This window comes from Falco rusticolus, chromosome 5 (assembly GCF_015220075.1).
Source record: "Falco rusticolus isolate bFalRus1 chromosome 5, bFalRus1.pri, whole genome shotgun sequence".
NCBI classification, from domain to species: Eukaryota; Metazoa; Chordata; class Aves; order Falconiformes; family Falconidae; genus Falco; species Falco rusticolus.
The window spans coordinates 27588955-27609703 of NC_051191.1; the positions used below are offsets into that span (position 1 = coordinate 27588955).

General features: G+C 55.0%; 1 protein-coding gene across 6 annotated transcripts in view; it reads right to left on the reverse strand.

The window, feature by feature from the left end:
• Window positions 1-17430, reverse strand: part of GATA3 (GATA binding protein 3) — a 28645-nt gene extending 11215 nt beyond the window's left edge. The window contains exons 1-4 of one of the 6 annotated variants that reach the window (XM_037389861.1): window positions 8539-8718; window positions 7358-7952; window positions 4288-4824; window positions 1133-1278 (exon numbers count right to left, since the gene is read on the reverse strand). In XM_037389861.1, the coding sequence (XP_037245758.1) occupies window positions 1133-1278; window positions 4288-4824; window positions 7358-7598 (924 nt within the window). In that variant the 5' untranslated portion in view covers window positions 7599-7952; window positions 8539-8718. Of the gene's footprint in view, window positions 1-1132; window positions 1279-4287; window positions 4828-7357; window positions 7953-8122; window positions 8193-8538; window positions 8719-17326 lie in introns of those variants that run through there. The other 5 variants (XM_037389859.1, XM_037389864.1, XM_037389862.1 and 2 more) reach the window with 5 other exon arrangements.
• Window positions 17431-20749: the final 3319 nt, after the last annotated feature.

Here is a 20749-nt window from a genome sequence, read left to right on the forward strand (position 1 = left end):
CAGTATCCGGCCATGCTGGGAATGAGCCTCATGAAACTGGCTGGATCCATCCATCAGCTCTGAAACTCTGCAGAGAGGTGAGAGCTACTTTTCCTCTGCATTTTGAGCAGCCCCCAGGAGCCTGTCCACAGCTTTAATCCTAATGAAATCAAACTAACTTCAATTCAAAACACTCAATAACTTCCCAAGCAGGGAACATATTTTTTTTCCCCCACTTGATATATTTTTTCCCCTTGTGGTTTGCCTGATTATTTGCCAAATATACTTCAATGCATTTATTAGCCATGCCCACAACTTCCAGACCTTTTTGTGGCTTGTAGGGAAATTCACAAATGGATCGCTGGGGATGGTGTAACGTATTGCCTGTACGTAGTACCGTCGTGAGGCTTGCAACTATCATTTCAAATATTTACCCATGCATTTCATCTTCCTCCAACTTGCGCACCCCTGGGCACATGCCCAGCTTTGTGCACTCCACAGGCTTTGTCATCCCCTACGTTGTATCCTTGCTCACACCAGCTCAGAGGAGAATGACACAATTTGAGAGCCACACGGCTTAGGTACAAACAACCACACCACATTCAAGTGGCACCAGGACCACCAGCCAAGCGTTCTGCACGACCAAGGTGCAGCTGATGCCCCAGTGGCACCCGATACCCAGCTTGGGTCCTCCCTCCACCACATTGCCAGCGAAGGGGCATGGAGATGCACTTGGGATGGGGAGGGCAGCAGTGTGGAGAGCCCAGGAGAAATCCTGTGCTCCTGATAATCTCTTTGGTCACTAGGAAATGATTACTCTGCCCTTAGCCCCTGGGAAGAACCACCATCCTTGGGTCACCATCCAGAAGCACTATGTGGAGGCATCTGCCTCATTGTGACCTGTAAGAAAGCTCAGTTCTGGTTTGCCAGAAGCCCTGGATCTTGGTTCTTTAACTTGTTTTGCAGTTCGTAAGAGAACCAGACAACTGAGGCCCGTAGCAGCTGGGAGCACCTCTCCGAGCATCCCCCCTCCCAGCCCTCTTACACAGTAGGCACCCGGTTTCAGAGCTGGCTGAGCTTCCCTGTTCATCCTGAGCTGCAGACAAGAAGCAAAAGTTTCAGAAGAAAAAAAAAATAAAAAAAGGTGACTTACCAGCCTTCTCTTGGGTTTGATCAGGGGCCGGTTCTGCCCGTTCATTTTGTGATAGAGTCCACAGGCGTTACACAAATAGTGCCCGGTGCCGTCTCTTCTCCACAGAGGGGTTGAGGTAGCCCCACAATTTACACACTCCCTGCCTTCTGGAAACAAGAGAGCACATAGTTCACTTAAGGAAAGAGGACGTGAAAGGGTCTGGGGAAGGCCTCCCCAAAAAAAAAAGAAAAAACAACCCCCCAAGAGACCCTGTCATGCCAGACCCTGCCAGTCCTCTCCAAGCTCAGGATGGCCAAGCAAGGGCCCAAGGTCATGGCTGAGAGACATCCCTGGCACAGGGATGAGGGGAGCCTGATGTGGCCTGATCCTGCCCCCCTCCCCAACACCACCTCACAGACAGCATCAGGCCCATGTCCCAGCAGCAGGAAAGAGGGATGATGACAAGCCAAACTGCACAGTGACTTGAGAGTCTTGCCAAAGAAGCTCTCACCCCTCTAGCAGGTCCCTCCAAATTGTCAGCCTTTGGGGGGGATGAAAATTCCCCCTCATCTCTGGGTGAAGGGCTTCTACAGCCCTCCAGACTGCACATTGTCCTGTGGACCAAACACATTTTGCCAGGCTTTGCAAGGAGCCCCCAACCCTACCCCGAGATGGATGGAAACCAAATGTAAGTCCACGTTCACGTTCCCCTTTGTGATGTGTATGAGGGCCCCAGCATCACGCCTGGAGCACTGCTCCAGCTCCCAGGGGGTTGCATGAGCCTGGAGGGCCTCCTCCTTGGACCTCAGGGCAAACTACATGAACGATCCCCAGAATAATGACAGATCAACAATTAAAACACATCCCCAGCCCCTCCAATACACAACCACTCTGCCAATATCGATTGATTTGCAATCAAGCTTCCACCACCCAACTACAGAAACCTCTCTGGTTTCCCCAGCTCATCTGCCAGCCTGATGGTTCATCCCTGATATTTGGGATCCCAAACAGCCCCAAGCCTGCCTGAGCTCCAGTTAAGGTCTTTCCCTCCTTCTCTTTTTTGGCACCTCTCTACCCTCTCCCCAGTTATTGAGGGGGGATCTCCCCCAGCCCACCAGCTCCCAGCTTGGAGAAGGGAACTGGGGTGAGGTGGGGTATGGGCATGTCTCTCAGCTACTTTCAGAGAGTTGAGTGTTTTTTTGTTGGGGGGTTGGGTTGGGGAGGGGGGGGGGAAGTGTCTTGCACCTGATGACACTCCTAGCCCAGCTGAGAACAGCAGAAGACCTCAGTCGGCCAAAGCAGAGCACAGAGCTGGCTCCCCGCTGCCCCAGCCCGTGCTGCATTCGAGCAAGAGGCATCCGCGCCCTAACCACAAACGGCAACCGTTTTTCCAGAGCCTTTGCACCAAACCCCTTTCCTCTCACCCCCCCAACGAAAAAAAAATTAAAAAATAAATTAAAATACATTTGCAGCGGTTTCTCCTTCTTTCATCCTGCAAAAACACCCCCTCCCTCTTTTTCCTCCAGCACTAAACCCTCTTTGTCTGTGAGCTTCCCAGCTTGTAGAAATCAACTTAAAAAAAAAAAAAAAAAAAAAAAAAGGTGTTGCTGCCGGGGTTGGTTTATCACGAACCGCAGATGTCTCTCTAGAAGGTAAAGTAACAGAAAGTGGCAAAAGGAAAACAAGAGGCGGGGTGGGGGGGTGGGGGGCAGGACGGTTTGAAAATACCGCGCAGCCGGTGCCCCGGCGGGAGCTGCGGCTCAGCAGGCGGCCGGGGGAGCACAGCACCGGTCGGCCGGTACCGGGGGGGCAGCACAGCGGCCCCTGCCCCGGCACAGCACCCGGGCCGCACCGGGGAGCTGCTCCCGTTAATACCCGCGTCGTTTTGTTCCCCTCCGGTTAAACGGGGCAGCCGCTCGGGGGCTGTTTGAGTCTCTGTCCCTCTCTTTTGTTTCACTCCATCTCTCTCTCTCTCCTGCTTTCATGTACAAAACATACAGGTCTGGGTTTTTTTGTCACTCTAACCGCATCCGGACTCTATTAAAGTTCCTGGCGCTGGATAAACAATGCAACTGTCGCGTGCAGCAGTCTGAAAATAATTGGATTAGCTCAAACATATCAGCTAAATAGAGACAGTCCCTGCTCAGACAGACAGAGTAAATGTCACCCTGGAAAAACCCTGAAAACTGATCTCATTCATGCCAGGCAACCCTGCAGCAGCCTCCTCGGGGAAAAGAAAAAAAAAAAAGAAAAAAAAAAAAAGAAAAAAGAGAGAGAGAAAAGAAAAAGAAAAAAGTTTTGACTAATCGCCCTTTCCTCCGCGCACGCACACACAAACGCACCCCTCGGCTCACAGCTCACACGGTGCCCCTCGGTGCACACCAATGTCCAAGCCCGGAGCGCTGAGCCGCCCGAGCCGCGCATCCCCTCCAACTCCGCGGGTGCGCCCGGCGCCGGGACCTCCGCTCCCCCCCAGCGGGATGCCTGGGGTCTGCTGTTGGGGGTGGTCAAAGACCCTGGCAGGGAGTTGAATGTGACTGGGGGTGGTGGAAGAGCCTGGCCCGGAGCTGGATGGGGCTGGGGGCTGCGTGGGCGAGCCCTCCCACCGCCGCAGGGAAAACCCTCCCCGCATCTCCGGGAGCCGCATGGGAAGAGGCCCTGGGAAGAGCGAAGCAGAGGGCAGGCGGGGGAAGTTGGCCGGGATTTAGTACCATTATTAAAATGCAGAGAGATACACTAATGTTGCGGTTCCCTCGGTTTCGCTTCCTCCTTAGGCGCCGCAGCTGAGCGCACCGTAGGGGGGCGGGGGGGGTGGGGGGGGGGGGGGGGGCGGGGGGGCGGGGGGAGTCGCCCCCGGGCAGGAGCCCTGCGGCAGCGGGGGGACGTTTGGACTCCTGGGCTGGCCTGTCTGGGGCTGGACCCCCAGCCAGAGCTGGGCAGGGTGGAGCTGGGTTATAAACCCATCAGGGCAACCTGTGGGGAGGGTAAAGTGGTGTCCCCCTCACCGAGGAGGGACTCCAGCCCTCTTGCTTTCATCACACGGCTGCCTGCGCGCATCCCGCTGCATGCGGGGAGGGGAGGGGGCCGTAGCCCTGTGTCTTTGCCCCTCGCTCCCCCCCTGCCCCTCCAGAGCTTCCTCTCCCGAGCAACGGGGATGAAGAAGCCAAAAGCCCTACCTGTGCTTGACCGTGCTTTCGGTCGCGATTTACACCCAAACCCCGTAGGCGATCCTCCTAAGAGGCTACTGGGGGGAAAAAGTCCAGAGCCATATTCTGGGACATACGGTGGGTAGGTAGTGATGGGGTGATGAGCGGAGGAGGTGGCTCCTCCTAAAGAGGCCATGCTGCTCCGAGAGTGAGAGGACTCCAGCTTCATGGTGTCGGCCAGGGACACCTGGTATTTGATGCATTCCTTCTCGTCCTGCCGGGTGGAGCCGGTGGAGCCGGGGGTAGAAATGGACGGATCCGGGGACACATCTTTAGGAGGGGTCGGCGGGAAGGTGAAAAGGTGCGGGCTGGAGTGGCCGGCAGATAAAGTGGAAGAGGAGGCGGGTGGGTAGACGGAGAGGGGTCCCGGCGAGCTGTGATGGATGGAAGTCTTGGAGAAAGGGCTGAGGTTCCAGGGGGAAGCGCTGTGGTGGCTGCTCAGCGCCTTGCTGCCATCCAGCCAGGGCAGCGAGCCGTGCAGCAGCGGGGGCCGGCACACCTGGCTCCCTGCTTGGAGAAAGCACAGCGAAACGCCGTCACACTCCCTGTACCACCTTGGCAAGACCCCCTCAGGGGTGCCGGGCTGTACCCCCCTCCCCTCCTTCCCCAAGGGCTCAGTTGCAAGGGGGCAAGCAAGCAAAATTCCGTCTGATGCAAAACCCCGCTTCCCTGGAAAAATTCAAATGTAAAAGCTACGGGAGTCTGATGTGGCAGCCCCGCTCCCGCTCTGGAACGGGGCTTCGGGTCGGGACCCCCCCGGCCAGGGGTGCCTGTGCAAGCTGGCGAGCCCTGCTTCACTCTCTCTCTTTTCCAGACAACCCCACGCGGACTTTGAAGCGAAGATCCTGCATGAAATTGCCAAGACCCGGCTGCAGAAATATTTTTTTTTTTCTTAGCTGCAAAATAATTTTGCAAAGGCAGCTTGGGCTATAAACTCTGGGAATACTCTGGCCAAACGAAGAAGACCAGAAGATGCCCACAGACACGGTAATAACCTTTCCAACAGAGCTGATAAACTTTGCAAACCACCCAGTTTGTCTTTTTTTTCTTTCGTGAGGCTGCACACAAATGTTAGATGGCTTTTTCATGGAGATATGGCACACGCAGTACCAAGTGTCTCAAAAGAAACTCTTCATCCCCTTCTTATGACAAAAGACCCTTCACTTGTATTTTAAAATACAGATCAGCACACGGGGGAGGGGGGGGGGGGGGGGGCGGGATGCCCACTAGATGTACGCAGTCAAACCCTTTTTTCTTTGGTTATAAATGTTCTTAAGGGATGGTACCTAATATTTTAAATTAATCCCTGCCCCAGCTGAAAAAAAAAAAAAAAAAAGACAAATATACTCAAAGAACCAAATCTGCCCAAATTCACAGCAATCTGAGCAAATCGCTATAAGCTGGAAAACACAGTTATTCAACTGGAAGAGAGCAAGTTTGTGCCTGCTAATAAAGTCCTGGAAATGCATTGACATCTAGGGAGTTTGTTAACCTCTGTAGGTATCGTGCTACAGGAGCAGAGATGCAAACACAGATCTATAGAGCCACAGATAGTTAAAGGGCTGGGGCAGGGTGGACGTGTATGTTTACATGGGAGCTTGTGCGTGTCTAGAAAATCTCCAAGCTCGTTTTCACCATATCAGACATTTGTGAACAATACTGAAAGTAACTGCTCGAAAGGAAGGGAAGGTGGGTAATACGAATAGAAAGGGTCAAGATTCATTATCTTCTCCAGGAAGTAGCATAGTAAATAATATTCAGGCTAGATCAGAGAGACCGCATTTCCACTTTCTGCTGATATATTGGGAAAAAAAAAAAAAAAAAAAAAAAGAAATGAAAAGAAAGACAGGACAAAGGCTGCTGATCCTTAGAAATAATTGTTTTAAAGGGACTAATAGCAGAACAATGCAGTTACTGAGCGGAGCCTAATGCAGACTCGCATTCAACAAGTAGCTAAGGGCTGGGAGCAGCCCCCTGAACCCGGCTCAGCTCCAGCTCCACTCGTTTGTCCTGTTCCTTTGCCTTGATTCTGGGGTGATTTCCACTGCAAACCTGGGGTATTTAGATTTCGCCATGACAGAGGTCACTGTCCGGCTTCACAAATCACCATCTGGGGTTTTTCCCTCCTTTTTTCATTTTTCTCTTTTCCCTATTTTTTTTAACCATATTTGTAAACTCCAGCTATAAATACCGGATCTCCCCGATTCTTCATAAAAGATGGCACCAAAGCACCCATCCCTCCATGGACCTGGGCCCCACTCGCCCCAGTATTTCACCTCCTTTCTAAAAGTGTGACCCAGGAACAAAATTCACATTGTGGATCATTACCTTCCTGCAGGACCCTCAGGAAAAGGCACCAGGTCAGATACTTAATTACACTAAGGGATTTTTTCTTTTTCTTTCTTTTTCTTTCTTTTTCTTTCTTTCTTTCTTTATTTTTAACACACGCCATGGTGCGGCCCTGGGTGCATGTGCAAAACTTTCAACCCAAGCCTAACAAGTTCAGCAAGTGCGAATGAAATAGCCCAAGCGTGAGGACGGCAGGGTCATTTTCACACCCCTGCTCTCCAGTTTGCTTTTCTTCTTCAGACCAGCTTAATCGTGCAAAAACTAACTACCACATTAAACCGCCCCCCCCCAACAGTTAACCTAATTAAAGCGGGGTGCAACACCTAAAGCGAAAGAAAGAGGGGAAGAGGAAGAAAACAAGAGAAGGATGAAAGGGAAAGAGAAGGCAAGTGAGAGAGAGGGGGAAAGGGAGAGAGAAGGGAGAGAAAGAAAGAGAAAAGCATCTAATGAAAGAAAGAGGGAAAGAAAAGGGGGAAAGAAGGACAGAGAAAAAAGAAAGATTTTTAAAAATAATAAAGAATAAAAAAAAGAATTAAAGGAAGGAAGCCTGGATTTTTATGTATTTGCAATAAGCCAATCCCCAAATCCACCCGTGACGTAGTTTCCCCGCCGGCAGGAGGGGTCTGTCCGACGGCAGCCGGGCCTCCGGGGGTCGGGGCCGCCTGGGGTCGGGGCCGCCGGGGGCACTCACCGTGGTGGGCCGTGGGGTATCGCTGCACGGTGGCTCTCACGGAGTTGCCGTAATACGGAGGGACGGGATTGCCTTGTCCGTCGATATTAAAAAGTACATCCACTTCCTCGGCGAGAGGGTACTGCGTGGGGTCCATGTAGGTATGGCCGAGCGTGGGGTGATGCGAGTCCGGGTGCTGCCCGTTGAGCACGGCCGGGTGGTGGTGGCTCACCCACCGCGGCTGGTCCGTGGAGACCTCCATCTTCCGCGCCCGCTGCTCCGCCGCTGCTCTTCCTCCTCCTCCTCAGCAAGGCGCGGAGGGCTTGAGATAGGAGGGGGAGACGATGCTGGAATTATGCGGGGGGCGGGGGGGGGGGAGTGCTCGGCGAGTTTGGGGATGTTTCTGGTTAGGTTTGGTTTAAAGTGGAGGGAGGGGGGTTATGGTGATAAACGATCGATTCAAAAAAAAAAAAAAAGGGGGAAAAAAGGAAAAAATAATATAATAAAAAAGGAAAAAAGGGAAAACAAACTCGGGGGGGCGGGGGGGAAATCTCTACGAAGTGAGATCCCCTCGGTATCTTCCGCTCTTTTGCAGATGTTTCTCTTCTTTGATCACCTGTAACGAGAAAGAGGAAAGGGAAGGAGCAGAGAGAGAGAGAGAGAGGCAGAGAGAGAAACGTGCTTGAGAAGTTCTGAACTTTAGCACCTGACTTTTTAGGCAGGAGAAAACCCATCCCATTCCTCGGCAGCCATCCCTGGGAAGCGCCTGCTCTGCCCTGGACCCACCTCTCCCAGCGCCTCTTTCTCTTTCGCTCTCTTCTCTCCCCAGCAGCTCTAACCGCGCTCCTGCCGCCTCAGCTCTTACTCTTGCCTTTTTTTTTTTTTTTTTTTTTTTTTGGTCGCCGCGGTTGTTTGTTTATTTGTTTATTTGCTCCGTTTGCACCTGAGAAGCTCCAGTGGCTTAAGCCGGTGAGAACTTGTGCCATTCGCGGCTCCGCAGCCTAGAGTCACTTTGATTGCTCATTAATTATTATGCAACCGAGAAAGAGGAGAAGAGAGTGAAAAGAGAAAGGGGGGCAAAAAATCGAGGAGGGGGGTAAAGCGATGGGGGGAGGGGGGGAGGGGAAGGAGCGAGGAGGAAAGGAGGGGGGGGAGAGGAGGGGGGGGGAAGCGACAAGTTGCTAAAGAAATTCCGCACAAACCTTGGTGGAGAAGCAGTGTGTGACCCGGGAGGGATGAAGCCGAAAGTGCTTGATCAGATCAGATTGTGCTCGCTCGCTCGCCCTACTTTTTTTCCCTATTTTTTTTCCTTCCCTCTCTTTTTTTTCCCCCTTTTTTTTTTTTTTTTTTTTTTACAGGGAAAGCATTCTTTCTGAAAGGAGCAGGATGGCGCCAGCCGGCTCAGTGCTTACAGACAGCTGTGGCGAGACGCAACTTAAGGAGGTTCCAGTGTCATAAGCCCGGGGGAGGCGGAGCCTGTCCCCGCCTGAGGAGGGGACCGGGACCGGGACCGGCGGGGCGCACCGGCCGCCTCCGCGCTGCCCCCGCCGCGCACCCGCGGGAACCCCCTTTTACCAACTTCTTTGAATCCCCCCCCCCCCTTTTTTTTTAATTCTTCCTTTTTAAAGGGGAAAATAAGTTTTCCCGCTGGTCGGAAAACTCTGCGAGTGGCCGCTCCGGGCAGCCAGGCGTGAAGGGGAGGCGGCCGGTTGTGCCGGCACCCCGGGGGTGCCAGGAGGGGCTGGAGCCCCCAGGGAGCGAGGCCGGGCCGCTGCGGGGATGTGCCGGCAGGTGCAGGCCCTCCGGCCGTCTGCAATACAGCTGCCTTTCCCCCGACACCGGCGGGTTTAAAGCTGCTCCGTCTCATACAGGATTTAATTCTGATTATTTTTAAGGCCATAAGCGCAGAGAAACGGCCGCGTTTGGGAATAATACGACTGGGGGGGGGGAGGTGTTAGCTAGGGGGTTCCCTCTTCCCGCTCCACTGGAGATGCCAGCGGCGGGCAAGCAGAGGCGGGGAGACTTTGCGGCTCAGGGCAGGGGGCGAGGGAGAGGGCTGCGGCCCGGGGGCTGCGGGAGGGACCCCCGGCCCCGCCGACCCCCCGCGGGCTCCGCGCCCGCAGCGCCGCCCGCCGCCCAGCGGGGGCCGCCGCCGCCGCAGCCAATGGGGGGCGAGCAGGAACTGGGGCGCCGGCCCCGGGAGGCGCTGATTGGCTGCCCGCCCGCGCCCCGCCGGCCGGCCCGGCCGCTGCGTTGAGCCAGGGCATCCCCTAGCGGCACCGCCGGCACCACGGCTCGGCGGGGCACGGCTCGGCGGGGCTCGGCACGGCGGGGCTCGGCACGGCTTGGCACGGCGGGGCGCGGCGCGGCACGGCACAGCGGGGCACGGCGCGGCACGGCACAGCACGGCCTGCCACCCCTCGGCGCACAGGCCAGGGGACAGACTCGGCCCCGGGGGACTGGTGGAGGGAGAGGCGGGGGGATGGAGAAAGGGAGAGGAACACAGGAAAGAAATAAAAGGGGGAGAGAGGGAAGAGGGAAAACACAGAAAGAGAGAAAAGGGAGAAAGAAGCGGGTGAGAGGTGGGGAAAAAGGCAAAAGCCTCAGAAAGGAAGGAAAGACGGGTAGAAAGACAGACGGGGTAGGAAAGGAAAAGAAAAAAGAAAGAAAAAGAAAAAAGGGAAAAGAAAAAGGGAAAGAAAAAAGAAAAAGGAGAGGAAAAAAGATAAAGAAAAGAACAAAAAAAAGGAAAAATAAAAACAAAGGAAAAGAAAAAGAAAAGAAGAAAAAAGGAAAAGAAGAAAAAGAAAAATAGGCGTGGAAAGGAAGAAAAGAATAATGATAACAAAATAATTTAAAAAAAGAACTAGAAAAAGTCACTTACAGGATGGCTTTGCGTGCCGTCTCTCCGCACGCCGGCCACAGAGCGTCTACCCGGGTGCGGGAGGAAACTCTCTCAGGAGGTTTTATACACGGGGGGGTCTAATTAAAACCCGGGGCCCCGCAGCCGCGGCCGCGCCGCTGCCGTTGCCTCGCCGGGGCGGTCTCCGGCCGGGCCAGCGCCGCTCCCGCGGCGGGCAGGGCTCGGCCCGTCGGTATTCCCCCGGCCGTTCCCGCGGACGGCGCAGCTCAGCCCGGCCCGGTGCTCCCGGCCCTTGCGCCTGCTTTAAGCCCGATTTTCAGCCGCCTGTGCAGCCCATCCGCCGCTGGGCGTGGGGACAGCGCGATACCGCTGAGGTCTGGTGTTTCACGGTGGCGATGCACAGATATAGATTTATTTTAATAACGTAAAAAAATAAAGTCTGGGGCAGGTATAAAACCGGAGAAGCAGCCGTGCGTTGGGGTCGGTGCAGCCCAGCCGCGGGAGGAGCGGGGAGGGCGGGGGCAACAAGCCGGGATGGGGATGGCAGGTCTGACACACACCACCCCCCCGGACCGTCCGGGGGAGGCAGCGGCGGGGCCGGGCTCGGCGCGCCCCCCCCCCCCTTCCCCCGCCCAGCCTCGCCGACGCCGCCGGGGCCGAGCGGCGAGCCCCGCCGCCCGGGGGGAGCCGGGCACCGCTCCCGGCAGCCCATTAGGAGGATGGGGGGAAGGGGGAAGTCAGGGGTGGGGGGAGATGCTCATAGCCCTCCCCGAGCCGGGATCTTTACTCGCCCCTGGAAACCTCGTGTCTCCTCTCCCCTCCACTCAGTTCGTCAGCAGCTGCTTTGCCTGCAGCTTTTTTTTTTTTTTAGGGTGCCCCCCACTTTCCCTACTGTAGTTACTGGGGTGCTCAGGTCAGGGAGGGGATGGACACCGGCGCGATCTCTCCTGATGCGTTTGCCAGGATGCCCCGCCGGCTCCCTCCACACCGGGAGGTACCCCGGACCCCCGGCGGTACGGCGGGGGGCTGCGAGGTGCCCCAGCACCGCGGGTGGATCACCTACTCCTTGCTGGGGGGGTCTTTGAGATGAGGAGGACAGTAAAGAGGAGCATCGCATGCGAAGCGTTTATTTGCAAGAGGGAGCACAAACTTTCCGTCCCCACCCGCTTTAAGCGTTTTATGGACGTGAGGATGAAGAGTCTGCCCGGGATTTGGTCCTTTAACCCCCCCTTCCCAAATTTCCCCAGACTCCAAGCAGACCCTGCGGGCGGGAGTGGTCTCCAACACTTGGAAAAAGTCACTTTAAAAAGAAATCTCTTTTAACATCGCTGGGGGATGAGGGGATGTCTCAGTGCCGAGCTGGGATCTTAGGGCAGGTGAGCTGAAATTCCAAACACACTTCCCCCCCCGCCCCCCAACCCCAGCAGTTACAGCCATGGGATCACAGGAGGGGAATTTCCGTCTAGAGGTCACAAAATTGCTAAGCCATCGAGAAAACGTGCCTTTCCCCTGGGCCGGGGTAGGGGGAAACCGCTCTCCTTCAGCTGGTCGGAGGGCACGGAATGTTTAATGCAGAATAAAATGAATAAAGTAAAAAAAAAAAAGTTAAAATAAAGTAAAATAAAATAAAACAAAGTAAAAATAAAATAAAATAAAATAAAATAATAAAATAAAATATAAATTAAAATAAATCAATAGCTACCTACACTAAGACTGATCAGTGGCGGGGGGGACACACAGAGCCCTGAGTGCCCCATCCTGCCCCGACGTGGGGGAGAAGGGGTGGCACTGCGGGACCCTGCGGGACCCCCGCCCCTGGCAGCCGCAGCCCCAGTTGCGAGAGGAGAACACCAGCTTTTAAATCTACTTTTCTCAGCCCATCCCTGCATTTTAACCCCGGCCTCGATAGACTCTATCCTTATATCCCTTTTCCAGCCGGTGGAAAACTGTGGTGGGGAAAGCAAAAACACCACCTCCCCACCCACCTCACTCCCATCCTCACCCTCCCCCGCAAAAAAAAAAAAAAAAAAAAAAAGGCAAAAAAAAAGCAAAAAAAAAAAAGCAAACCCAACATTGTCTCCCACTCCTCGGATTAATCTTTGATCCCTGGGGATTTTGCGAGGAGCGCTGGCCTTGACCGTCCTTTTCCCAGGCTGTGGCTGCAGATCCATCACCTCGCCCCCCCCGCGGCAGCCCCCAGCAGGGTTTCCAGTGACAGCTCGGCGTTAATAGGAGCCCATTGTTGCAGCAATTAGCCCCAAGCTCACCACCAGCCGCGAGATAAGGCTCGGGGACTCGGGGGTTAATTCTGCCGGGGGGGTGGGGGTGCTGGAAGCAGTGCTCCAGCATCCCTCCTAGCTAGGAGAGGACGGGGGGGGAGCGGTAATGGTGCTAGCTCTGGCGCTAAAAGGTCAGGAGCAAACGCTTTTGACAAAAGTCACCGAAAGCTCCGAAAGGGGGGGAATTAAAAAAAAAATACATCATCAACAACAAAAGCCCCCCAAACTCGGGGAGATGGGGCGGTTACTCAGCCTACCCCTCCCCTAAAAATTCACTGTCAAAGGGCACTAAAGCTGCCCCCCCCCCCTTTTTTTTTCCTCCAGATCTTCCCATTAAAACAGATCTAGGGGCGGTTCTCCTGGTGCCGAGACGCGGGGCCACCCGCCGCCTCCGTCCCCACCGGTGCCCGCCGCTGCGACTGGCACCTCGGGGCGGGGACAGGCAGAAAAAGCCCCCCCCTCCCTTGTCGTCCGTACCCCCACCCCACCCCCCTCCTTTAGCCCCCTTTTAGACGACAATTGACTGAAAGCGGATTAAGTTACGTTTGCCGAGCTGTTTTTTTTTTTTTTACAGGGTACCAGAATAGTACAGGTAAAGCTGTACAAACAGCCGGGAGCGACGAATCGGAGGGTTATGGAGAGGACACGGCCCAGGGCAGAGCTCCGAAGATATTTTTTTTCTTGTTTTTTGCCTGTGTACAGCAATTTGCCTTCTTGCCGAGGGAGGGGGACCCGAGGTTGGCATCTCCTTGGCTGGGCCGGGGGAGGCGACCGTGCTCAGCCGTGCCCCGCCGGCCGGGGCAGCCCCTCCCGGGGCACGGAGCCTGCCAGCCCCCGGGGACAGCCCCCGGCGTGAGGGTGGCTGGGCCCTGGTAACGCTGCTGAGATAATCTCGGGTTAAACAAAGGCGGAGAGAAGAGGGGATATTTTGTTCCCCCCCCCCTTCCCCCCCGCCCCCCCCCCCCCCTTCAGTCAGGAACGATGATCTGTTTCCCCAAGGCCACCACTATTTTTATCAGTAAAATGATAATCAGCATCCCTCCAGCTAGGGGCTGGCAAAATAAATAATAATCATCATCATCATCATCATCATCATGAAAAGCCAAGAGAAAGAGAAACGGAGACAGTAGACTGGCAATTCTGCATCTCCGCTTTCTCATCCCATGTGAGCCTTCCCTTCCACTTCGAAACCAACCACATGGGTGGTTCCTTTTCTTTTTTTTTAACTTTTTTTTTTTGTAATATATACGTATATATTTCCGTTCTCTTCTAATAATTCATTTATCTCCCCGTCGCGAAGATCGGGAGGAAACAAACACACGCACACAAAGAAGTGCCGAGCCATGCAAATTCAAAGAACAAATCAACGTCTGATTACACCGGGTCCAATTTTTCCTCCCTTCGTGCACCACCACCCCAGACACAGACACTTTTTTTTCAGCGCAAATGATACTATTTGATGAGGGCTGGGGGAGGGCGGGGAGAGGGGGAAAACCCTGCTCTGCCGAAGAAAAGAAATTCGAAGAATTGAAATTGGGAGGAAAGAAACTGGGACTTTTCTTTCTCCTTCCCCCCCCCCCCCCGCCCCCTTCTTTGAAGCTGAGAGGAGGGCGACTGCCCCAGGACACTGCAGGAGTTAAAAAAAAAAAAAAAAAAAAGTCTGAGAAAGATCAAAAACCTGCTCCGCCAGTCCCAGAGACGACCTACCCCCGCGCCACATTCCCCGAACTGCGCGCAGGGACGCGGAGAGGAGCCGGGCGAAGGGGAGAAGGGGGCAGGGAGCCGGATTCGCCCCGCTGCCGCTGCCCCGTCCTGCTCCGGGGTGGCAGGCAGGATCCAGCTCCCTTCCCTCCCTCCTTCCTTCCCTCCCTCCTCCCTTCCTGCCCTCGGCAGCACAGCCCCGGTTTCCAGCTCAACCCGGTAAGTCCCTTTTCTCCCCCCCTCCCCTTCCTCTTTCTCTGAAAGCAAAGGTGTGACTTGAAAATGGAGTCCCTTTCTCCTTTTTAATTTTCCCCCCTTTTTTCCCCCATTTTCCCCCCCTGCGAGCTGCGCGGAGAGGCTGCCCGACCCTCTGCGCTGCGCGGATCCCCGCCGAGGCACCGGGTATCGCTCCCGCCCGGCCGGCGCTGGGGCAGCTCTCCGGGAAGGCAGCTCCCCCATAAATTAAAAAAATAACAATATTAATAAAAGAAGAAAAAACCTAGAAATCCGCCTGAACAGCCACTCAAAACTAAGATGAGGTTAAGGAAATGCACATGGGGGGGGGGGGGGGGTGGACACGGACAAAAAAGCGGAGGGAGGGGGAGTCGTTTTGTTTCGGGTTTCTGGGTTTTGTTTCATCGCCCAGGAACGTTTTGAGCGATGGATTTGAAGGCGGGTTGAAGCGAAGGCGAAGCATCTTGCGGACTGCAAACCCGAGCCGGCCGTTTTCCTCGCACCCCACGGAGAAGGTGAAGCTGCCGTCGTGTTGAACGACCTTTCCTTCCCCCCCCCCCCCCCTTCTCTTTTTCTGTTCCTAAAAGCAGAAATTACCCTGGGACTTAGATAAGACAGAAAAAAAACATCGCCGGGCTGTCGACGTGAGAGGCGGCGGCGGAATTACCGCCAGATCGTTGGCGAGGCGCAGGGGCATATCCCGACCTCCCGGCATGGAAAACGCAGCAATTTACTCCGAGCAGAGTCCGGCTGTCCCTGCACCCCCCCAAAATAAACCTCCCGTGTCCGCAGACACCCCCCCCAGCTGTAACCCGGCACGACACGGCCGTCTCGCACAGTGACACACCCCGCTCCGTTAATGTGGGGTCACATTTGCTGTCCCAGACTCCCAAATTCAGATGGAGGGGAGCAAAATCTTCACGATTTCTTTTCGCTTTAAGGAGGGCGTTATCTCACTCCAAATTCCCCTAAGGTGCCCATATAGGCACCCCTGAGATGCTGTCCCCCCCGTCCAAGCACAACGGAGAAGCTTCCCGCATCCCGGGGGGCGAGCGGAGCCCTCAGCCGAGTCGTGTGTGTCCCCCTCCCGCACTCCGCTCCCTACATGCCCCTCCGGGGATGCACCTCCTTGTCTTCCCCCTTCTCCCCCCCCCCCCCTTAAAATTAAAATACCCCTCTCAGCTTTGCAGAAAAAAACCAAACAAACAGAAAACAAACAAACAAACAAACAAAAAACCCAAACAAAAAAAACCCAAAAAAACAAAACAACGCACGCCCGAGGAGAAGGAAGCGCTTTGCCCCAGCCGGGAGCGAAGTGCCGGGGGGGGGGGAAGTGGGGAAGACCTTCCCTTTCCCTCCTGTTCTTTCCTAAAAGCCTGTTTTTCCTCTCCCGTGGCCCCCAGGCTGCCGGGCCCCTCCCTGTCCCCCCTGCCTGCCTGCCTGCCCAGGTTCCCGGGGATGCCAGCCCCGGTGCGTCCGGGGAGGGGGGACCGGTGTCCGCCCGGTCGGGGCAGCCGCCGCTGCAGCCCCTGCCCGCGGCACCGCCGAGTGCCGGTTGCCCCGCTCCACACCTGCGGCCCATAAATAATGGAGAAAACAAGCAGGGCTGGCGGTTATTAATTATCCGGTTGCATTAAAATCCGTCACCCAGAGCCTGCTGCCCGTGTACGGACACGTGAAGGTAAGAGGAGCTGGGGATGGACGGATGGATAGGATGGATGGACGGACGGACGGACAGACAGATACATAGGTATTTTCTCTCCTGTTTTGAAGACGCCCAGTGACAGCTAATGCGCATTTCTGGACAGCCCGAGCCATTTCCAGGCTGCTTCCTGAACCTGAAATACCCTTCACCTAGTCTGGAGGGTGGAAAATTTTCCTACGAGGGAAGAAAGGAGAGAAAGCCCTAAATCCAGGGCTGCGGGGGAGAGGGGAGCTCTGCTTTCTTCCTTCGGCACCGCGTCCCGCCGGAGCCCAGGGCGGCGCGGCCCGGCCGGGAGCCGCGGGGAAGGTGAGGGGGGTCCGCACCCGGAGGGGAGCCGCGCCCCCCATCCAAGCCGGCCTCAACGGCACATCCTTCCTCTGTAGCTGGGACAGCTCTGCTTTGGGATGAGAAGGTATGAAAAGGAGGAAAGGGGCGGAAGATCGCCCTAATTAGATTCTATTAGAAGCTTAGTATGCTTGTTATATATTACATTACTAGATATTTTTAACGTGAATATATATATATAGTATAGGTTATATACTGTATAGCACAGATCGACCTAACGCAAGCAAATAATACCGGCGAGTACGATCCGTGGGAACAGCGTAGGAAGGTCCTGGCGCTCGCAGCCGCGCTAGCGCCATGCCCGCATGGACATCGCGACATACATCTGTAGAGGCGATACGCCTATGCGGGTCTGTATAGGCAAAGGTATCTATATGCACATAGGTATCGAGCTAGGCACGGAAAGGCCCCGATCCCGCATACCCCTTCCCATCCTGAGAGGAATATCTCACATGCCGGCTGTGACAGTGCTATGTCCCATCTCCCACCCCTGGCCACCCCAGCCTCACTCCTTTGCCCCCAGCACCCGGGGCTAAGCCAGGCTGTTCTCACCCGCTTCCCAAATTTCGGCTCCCTCCCCCGGCCCGGGGGGTGCCTTTCCCCAAGGTCACCGGGAAAAGCCAACTCCCCACCACCCCCTCCCCAAGCAATAAGGGGGGTCGGGTTGAGTTTCAAGCCGGCGGCTGCTGCCCTTTGAGCCGAGATCCCCATCTTAATTCCCTCCACGTGGAGAGGGAGTAAAAGGAGGAGGCTAAGGAATTTAAAATAAATTAAAAAAAAGGAAAATAAGAAAAGAAAAAAAAGATAGGAGAACGGTGGTGGTGGTGGGACATACAGACGCAGACAACGGAGTGTTCACTGACCTGGGCAGATGCTTTTTGTTCTGTCCGGTTCCGCGGAGCTCTCAGGGCAGGAGCGCGGGCGGAGCGGAGCCGCGGCGGCGGCTGCTGGCATGTCGCAAGCTCCCACCGAGGGGGAAAACCTGGGGGAGCCGCATCCTCCAAACGCCCACCCTTGCCCTCCTCCTCCCCCTCCTCCTCCTCCTCCTCCTCCGGGCTGGGCTGAAGATCAGAGCTCTTCCGGGTTGGGAAAGGGCAGAGAACGAGTGAAAGAAATATGATGGGCCATTTCTTTACACACCCATCCCGGGAATCACATGGGGTGGCTGGGGGGGGAGGGGGGGGGGGGAAGGAGGGGGAGCAGGGGCAGGGCCGGGGGGATGCGCCAGGTACTGGGGCTCGCAGTGGTGCGAGCATGATGTAACCCGTCCCGGGAGTAACTGTCACCTCCGGGAGCCTACAGCGCCGGGAAAGAGCCAGCGAGAAAAAATAATTAAGCGTATGATCATACAAATAACGCCGGGGCTCTCTCCGCTGCCATGGAAAGCTTTCGAGGAAAAGCGGCGACATTAGCTACGAGGGGCTGTTTCTTCTCTGTCCCCTCTTCTCCTGGGGAGGGACTTTTATTGACCCTGATTTCCTTTATTTCATTTTTTTTCAATTATTATTAATTTTTATTTTTATTTTGAATGTGTATCAGTGTAAAGCTCCAGGATCTGGACAGAAAAAAAAATCATAATCCACAAGCGTCCCCTGCCACTCCGAGAGTGGGGCAGGGGGCTGTCCCCCTGTCCCCCACTCTTCATCAGGACGAGGAAGGCTCCCGGCCGCGGGCAGGGCCGCGGCATCTCTGCAGGGAAACACCGACCCTGGGGGTCGTCCCCAGCCCAGAGGTCTGTGTGTGCACCCCCACACCTCCCCGTCCTGTCAGAGGTGGAGGGGGCTTGAACCCAGGGCCGACCCGTGCGCAGCGAACGGGAGGGTTAGGGTGCAGCTGCAGACCCCTGCTCCCTCCCCAATCTCCCCTCCCTATGAAGACCCGGGGGCTTTCGAGAGCTGGCGAGGGAGGAGAACACCCCCCACTCCTCCAACTGCTATAGGGCCGGAGGAGAAGCCTGGGAGCTGGGCTGTGGCCATGGCCACAGGCTCCGGGGGATGTCCCAATCTTGCAACGATGAGAAGGACATGGAAGCACCGGTGGGCGGTGGGGGTGGGGGGTGTGTGCTGATTTGCTATATTTAAGCCCCTGCTCATGTCAGTCCCTAAAACCAAAAGCTGCAGCCTCAGTGTGCACCCCCCGCCCCCGCCGATCCACCGGCAGATTTGCTGGCAAGAGAACTTCCCCGCGGTTTGGTGAAGCTTTTTTCTTGTAAGGGTGGGTGCCTGTTTCTACAAGCGCCCCCTCCCCGCGCCCCGGGGGGTGTACCACCAGCAAAGCCGAACATGACCTGGAGGACCAGCCTGGGGTGGTGGTGGTAGGGTGTTTCGCTACGGAAAACGCGTCCTGGAGGGTCAACGCTGTTCTGCCAAGGTGGGCAGCCACTTCCCGGGGTGGGAGGAGAAGGGGGGGGGGGGGGCGGGGGGGAAGTGAGGAGAGGGGCGAGAACTGCCCGCCCCCCTTTAAACATCAAAGCCCACATCCACCACTGGCGTGAAATGCTTCCACGGGAGGACACCAGAAGTGCTTTATTCCCAGGACTAAACAAGCAGTCCCCGGGCCCCACGGGTGGGACACCCGCTCGTGCTGGGGGATGCAGAGCCGCCCTCCCCGGCGCCTCTCCGCGGTACCCGGCGGAGATGCCGCTCATCCCGGGGCGCTGAGTCCCGGCGCAACCGGTGCTTCAGGAACGGGGCCGAAAACTGATCACGTAGGGGAAAAGTAAGAAAAAAAATAATATATACACACACACGCACACTCCTGATCCTGGAGGGATATTGTTGGTTTTTTTCTGCTGACGCTGGGAGTTCGCTATCTCTGCTTCTAGAGTGACTCCCTGTAAGGTGAAAGGTAACGCGATCACCTCCCAATTCTATCTTTAGAAAACACATTCAATTAAGGTAATAACTTAAAGCTCATTAGAGCTGCGAAGGGAGCCTTCCCACCGCGAAACACCGATGGAAACAGCTCGAGCACCCCAACAACGAGAGTCGGGGGGGGGTTGGGGGTGGGAAGCGGGTTGAGTCCATCTACCCTCGCCGAGAAATGTGTTTTTTCCTAGGGAAAGGCTTCGAAAATTAGCATTTTAAAGCCACGAGGCTTGTGTAGTTTGCGCTGAATGGAGTGAAGGAGCCGGGGCTAAATCCTTGCAGGGTATGGGATAAAAAGTAGGAGAATACAGCTAAAATGACGCGAGGGGTGCGTTTCCCATCACCGGGCAGGGAAAATCCCTGGGAAATCTGCTTGCCACGATTTCTGCTCCCCAAAACAGTGCTAAGGGAGGGAGGCGAGATCAAGGTGGGAGATGTTGCCGAATCCTTCCAAAACTGCCCAAGGAAAAAAAAAAAAAAAAAGAAAAAAAAGAAAAAGAGGGAGGGGGTGGTGGTGAGGGAGCTGAATTTGGGATGTCTAAGTACATGGTGAAAGTGTGGAAACGAAAAATCAAGATTTCTCCCACAAAAAACGCTTAGGAAGCCCACGGAGATGGAGTCCCGGCGCTATTGTCCCTATTGCCCGTCTAGGGCTGCCTGCGGGGGGAGAGGGAATTTGGGCACAGGCGCAGGCGCATCCACACTCACACTCATACCCCCCCGCATTCACCCCGCACCGTGAAGTTCATTTCCAGCTATGATGGCTGGTGATTCAAAGGTTAAACATAACTAATGAGGCTTTAAATGGCACCCGGGGTTTATCATAAATATCACAGACCTTCCTTGATGCCTGCAGTTTAGGCTCGAACATACATTAAAAACAATAGTCAGGTAGGCAGAGGTCATTTAAATAAATAAATACATGCATTTAGATACACACACACAAACACACACATATTCATATGTTTTTTCCTGGTGTGTATGTATATATATGGAATACATATGTCGAATGTGTGTATATATAGTGTGGGTATGTATAGATCTATATTCCATGGAATATATCTGTGTGGAATATATTTTTTTTCCTGTAGTTTTCTAGCTTACTGGGGGAGCCTGCGATTCTCCCAGGGCATGTGGCTGCTCCTACCTCTTGCTCTCCTCCTGGCACATATTTAGACGCGCATACATCGAAATAAATACCTACACACACACACACACAATCGATTTCGACTCCGCCTGAACCAAGATTTGCAGTCGGACCTTCCATAAATATAATCCATACGTTACTGTTAGTGATAACCGCTCCGCGGCTGCAAAAAGGAGGGTAGGGATGCTTTATTCGCTATAACGAAACGGCTCTGGAGATAAACCCTACCCCTCTCTGCCCCCACCCTGGGGAAAAGTTGCCAATAATAAATA